Source organism: Branchiostoma belcheri, unplaced genomic scaffold (assembly GCF_001625305.1).
Source record: "Branchiostoma belcheri isolate BF01 breed outbred unplaced genomic scaffold, Haploidv18h27 scaffold3, whole genome shotgun sequence".
NCBI lineage: Eukaryota > Metazoa > Chordata > Leptocardii > Amphioxiformes > Branchiostomatidae > Branchiostoma > Branchiostoma belcheri.
In genome coordinates this window covers 2,172,189-2,177,887 of record NW_017803909.1, presented here as the reverse complement: position 1 = coordinate 2,177,887, position 5,699 = coordinate 2,172,189, and the positions used below count along the sequence as shown (strand labels likewise).

The following is a 5,699-nucleotide window of genomic DNA, read 5'->3' as shown; positions in this document are numbered from 1 at the left end:
GGGACGAAAAATGTGGTTTTCAGCGGTGCGTGGCCCAGATCAAATTCAATCCAGATTGGCATAACTTGTGCACGCAGCGAAATCGTGACCGGCCCAAATCTTAGCCTCTACCAGGCTTGAGGAGGCGACTGGAAAGAGTAGAAATCGGCCAAAATAGAGAGATAAGCATGCCAAGGGAGTTTGGCCGTTGAGAGAACAGTTCGCCGCCCCACGGCGAACTGTAAACGGCCAAACTCCCTTGGCATGCTTATCTCTCTATTTTGGCCGATTTCTACTCTTTCCAGCCGCCTCCTCAAGCCTGGTAGAGGCTACCCAAATCTAACACATATGGGGACTCATCCCCGATAACGTAACGCACTCTGATTGGCTGAGATGACATGGCCTCACAAACAAACAAATACGGACAGTGGGAATCATTCATTCCATCCAGATCACACAAAAGCTCGCTCGTCCCTGCTCGCTCGTCTGATCTGGATACTTCTTCTCAAAATCCCCCCCCCACTCCCTCTCTAAAATATCACTCAATATCTGTTCTGTTGCAAAGTTACGTATCCCTTGGTACAGTTTCATTTGGCTGTACTGATACGCCTTAATCATACTTCCTTACCTCTGAGAGCTTTGATCGCAACTGATGGTGCAGATGACTTTTATTCCTGCACTGTCGCGTCTATTTCGTATCTGATGGTACAGTTTAACGATAGCTGTACCGATACGTTCCCAATCTATTTTCTATGTGAACATTGATCGCAACTGATGGTGCAGATGACTTTTATTCCTGCACTGTTGCGCCTATTTCGTATCTGATGGTACAGTTTAACTATAGCTGTGCACAACTTCGTATCCATGTAATTGGCAAATGTAACGGGGGGTGCCCTAATTCCGACCCATCCCTAATACCGAACTAGTTTGAAAAATCCTTGTTGCGGCGTTATGCATGGGAGCACGTACCTAAAAATAACCACAAGAATGGACAAAGTTTTTGTGTTGATATCGGTAATCTCACAAAGTTTGTTTTAGTTCGTACACTCCGACAACAGACGAGTGAAAAATCTGTGTGAATTCGACGCTTGTTCGCGGGTTGACGAGCGTGTCAAAAATGTAGGTTTTGCTTTTCAAACAGCCACTTTGGAGCAAGTCGCGTAATCGTAAAAAGAGGACTTGTTTGGGACAGAAAACAGTTGTAGATTGTTTTAGTCATAATCTGTGTATTATAATTTCTAAACTCTCTTCTCAGATCGACCTGTGTTAAACACTAGGTCGGAATTAGGGCACCCCTGTTGCGATAGAACGTTCCACCGGCAAAATGACCAAAAAACTGCCGTGCGTTTCGTGAACCATTACGCTTGGGTGCAAGGCGCTACACTCAAGTGAAATACACAGCTGTGCAGCTTTAATCGTTGTGATCTTTATTTGTCAATATTATATCTCATGTTGCGCGGGTTTTTGGTCAGATAAAGTATTACCAAAGGTCTGTGCGTTTGCATGGAACATAGGTCGGAATTAGGGCACCCCCCGTTAGCTGTTGAAATTATGACTTCTCTGCCCATCCAGCTGTTTAATACATCTGGATAGAAGATAGTGGTATGACCATTTAACAAGAAGATGTTAATCTTAATCTCAGTCTCTACATGTACGATCTCACTTTACGAGACAAGCGCATCATACGTTATCATGTATCGCAGCAAAGTAATCTACTATATACTTTTACTAGCCAATATATCAAAAGTTACAAAAGATTGAAATCACGGTCCGTAAGCTTCATGCATTTTTATTACAGAGAAACCATTAACGTCAGATAAAGTACAATCCAGTACCATTTATGAGGGCCAAGTATTTAACAAAATAGATTTCCAAGAACAACTTACATATTAGCGGTAATACAGGATCGATTTTCTATAAGGGAATTCATTAGACATAAGAGCTATATCAGAAGACCGTGGATTGTTGAACTCCACGGCCGTGCTCTTCATCACTATAATGATGAACTCCACGGCCGTGGAGTTCATCGATATGGTGATGAAATCAACGGCGATTCCGACACTAATAGCGGCGATTGGCCGTGGAGTTCATCGATATGGTGATGAAATCAACGGCGATTCCGTCACTAATAGCGGCGATTGGCCGTTGAGTTCATCGATATGGTGATGAAATCAACGGCGATTCCGACACTAATAGCGGCGATTGGCCGTTGAGTTCATCGATTTGGTGATGAAATCAACGGCATTTCCGACACTATATAGCGGCGATTGGCCGTTGAGTTCATCGATATGGTGATGAAATCAACGGCATTTCCGACACTAATATAGTTCATTAATCCATACTGCATTTGTCTACACTCCAAGCAGAGGTAGGGTCGCACGGTATTTTGGGAGTATTTTCGCGTTTTTAATACGTCTTTCTACTTTTATGGGTTTTTTTTGGTCGGAGGAGTAATATTTGCCACTTTGTACGACTTTTTCCTGCGCGGGTGTCATCTAGCCTGGTTACCAAACCTACTTTCTTACTGTTCGCTGTTCTTTTTTCAGGTAATTTTACAAGTGTTGGCAATCGTTCGCGTTGAAGAATGCGTTATCAAGGTTACATATGTTATTGTTACTAACGACCCTTTACTAACACTTCTCACGCATTTCTAACTGTCCTCACGCGTTTGTTTACGTTTTGAACCGAGACATAATGATAATCTTTGTTTCAGATGCGTTCGTGTTGAAATATGCCATGCTTTATCAAGCCGTTTTGGTTATTGTTAAACGAGCGGTCTTTACTAACAATTTATGTTTTGTTAATGTTTTGAAGCGTTTTGTTTTCAACCGAGGCATTTATATCTTGGACGATTGCATTACTTAACTAACACGATCAAACTACCGTTACTAACTGACTTGCATCAACCTACTCAGTTCAGACAACATCCATTCAAAAAATACAAGTCATTCATCAACCAACTCAGACTAAACTGTATTTTATTTACAGTGCAGACACAGAGCATTAGATATGGAGCGTTCAAAAAGTAAAAGTTATTCATCAACCAAGTCACAACAATTGAAATTTCATAAAAAAATTCGAAATACTTTACAAGTGCGATTACAATACATCAAAACTGAAAATACAAAATGTACAGTCCGTCTAGATTTTTTTATATATCCTCTTCCTTGAAACTCACCAAATATTAATAATGAGGCTAACAAATGATAACTAATGATAATAAACTATTGCAAACTTAGATAAAACAAACACCAAATATTATTCATGAAACAAATCTCAGCTAATGCAATAGTATAGCGACAAAATATAAAAGTACATGAAAGTAATGTATGCTAGAACTTAAATTTTACGCAACGGGAATGAAAAAATAAAGAGCAAACAAAGAGCAAATTATATGCATTACGCCAGTTCATTGGTATGTCGACGGTGTGTACGGCATTTTTGGGTTTCGAATCCTTTGGTTGCGTGGTCGCTTTGGTGTGCACGTGGTTGTCATGAAGTCAGCTTGTCGCTTTTTCCCCCTCCTAGCATGAATGTCCTCATTGACCTGAGGTTGACGCTGCATCTCCAAGGTGCGATTGCCCAGCTCTCTCTGTGGTTGTCGCGACCTCCCGGTGGGGGTGACAGGTAGCCCGTCTGACCCGGCAGGGCTTGAGGTGGGGGAGTCAGGTAGCCCGCCTGACCCGGCAGGGCTAGAGGTGTCGAGCGGGGAGTCAGGTAGCCCGGCAGGACTAAAGGTGTCGAGTGAGGAGTCAGGTAGCCCGCCTGACCCGGCAGGGCTAGAGGTGTCGAGCGGGTCTTCACTCCCTGGGCTGTCCAGGCCTCGGCTTCTGTCTGGGCTGTCGGGCCGATGGAGTCGCTTGGGCTGTCCATCGCGGTAGAATGAGTCAGGTTCAAATCCTGACTCAACGATGGCGGCCCTCACCACACACTGCAATGTGAATTGCCACTCCTCTGCAAAAGGAAACATTACAAAGAACGTTTAGAATTTTACCTACAAAAAAGGGATGTGTTAAGAGCCAACCGTGGTCTGAGGATTGAAAAGATCAAATGCCATTTTTCAGCTCGAACAGAACAGAACAGATCAGAGCCTTTGGACATACATGAGCCTGCGTATATGAACAACAAACATATATTTGTCATATAGATAACTTGATATTTGTAAAGCGATAACTCAAGAATCGAGAGTTATCAGTAGTCATAAATTGAATATAGAAACAGGCAGATGCCAGGCATATATATATATATATATATATATATATATATATATACAATGTAATTGTAACACCAACACTATATCAAGACTTATGCTAGCCCTTGCAGATATAGATTTTAGTAATAAGGATGTTAAGTTAAGTTACATCATAAACATTTCCTGTACTATATTACAGTATAATACTTTGTTTCTTTTACCATACATACGTACCGCGAATCGTCTAGAAACCTGCACAATTGATTATCTACACGTACTAGTAAACTTTGTTATTCAGAATACCGGAAACACCCACCTTTCGAGTATCCAGATCCCTCTGGCTTTTTGAATACCCCGCTCTTCGGGTCTATCGTTGACCAGGGGTATCGGTCCTCCGGCCACCAGGACGGCTGCATCCCGGGCTTCCCCCATCCAGGCTGGCCACGTCCGGTAAGCAGCTTGGTGTAGCACGGAATCAGCTGCCGCATCTTCTCGTTTGTCAGCTGGGACCATCGCACCTCCGGAAGCGGCAGGATGACCGTGTTGTTCGGCACGGCCGTAGAAGATTCTAGGTAAGGCAAGTAATAAGACAATTTATTTACAACGGAGGTTTACGCAGTTTTTTCCCTGTAGTTTTCTCAGCGCGACAGCTAAAACCTTGAGGGTTGGTACATAATGAGGATAATTGAGGCGTCATAATTTTTGAGCTAGAATAAATATTCAAATTCTATGGCTGCCAGACGATGCAATTTGGGATTGAAGGTCAGTAAAGGTATTAGGAGTGGTGCTATGGGATTTCCTTACATTAAACGCTGAATTCAGTTAGTACACTATGATCACGCAAACTGCAAAATAGATACTAGTAATCTCCAAGCACCGTACACTCGAATAAAATGTTCCGAATACATGTATTACCAGATCAATAATTTTGCAGTCTTACCTTCCGAAGTTGCACTTCGCTTCTCTTCAGCCTCACAGAAAACTTCTGTGAACTCCCGTAGGTGGTCACTTACGAAGGCCTTAAAAATACCAGTACTGTCGTGGACAATGAGTCCGCCGTTCGGAGTCATGCTAACGGCGAAGGACGGGCAGCCTCCATCAGTGGCCTGATCAACGAGCTTATCAAGCCCTTTACAAACTTTTTCTCTGTAGAAACGGCAGAAGTTAGGGTTGGACTTGGCCATATCTGTCACAAACTGTCTCACGGCACTGCTAAATCGCAAGTGATACTACCCTTGTGCTTCAAGTCAGTTTATAACCAAGCGCTCACCATTGTTATTATAATTATAATTGTCTGCTAAGTATCCTGGCAGCTCATTTTGCGCATGCTCGGTGGCAACACGCTGTCTAAAACACAAGATACTGTATTACACAGTTTGTACAAACAAACAAACGTAACCAAATCCCCACTACAGTTAAGTTTACAAAGTTTGAAAATGTTTTAAATCTTGATTTGATACCGGTCACTTTATTATAGCGGATTTAGCGGTAACTATTCTACCGCTAAAATTTCACTTCCGGTATTTTT

At 42.4% G+C, this 5,699-nt stretch overlaps 1 protein-coding gene across 1 annotated transcript; it reads right to left on the bottom strand.

Moving 5' to 3' along the window:
* Positions 1-2,979: 2,979 nt before the first annotated feature.
* On the bottom strand, positions 2,980-5,424 carry LOC109473477. Its single transcript, XM_019773339.1, has 3 exons — positions 5,112-5,424; positions 4,488-4,739; positions 2,980-3,933 (listed from the first exon to the last, which is right to left on the bottom strand). Exons 1-3 carry the CDS (start codon positions 5,353-5,355, stop codon positions 3,389-3,391), a joined length of 1,041 nt encoding a protein of 346 aa, XP_019628898.1. The 5' UTR covers positions 5,356-5,424; the 3' UTR covers positions 2,980-3,388.
* Positions 5,425-5,699: the final 275 nt, after the last annotated feature.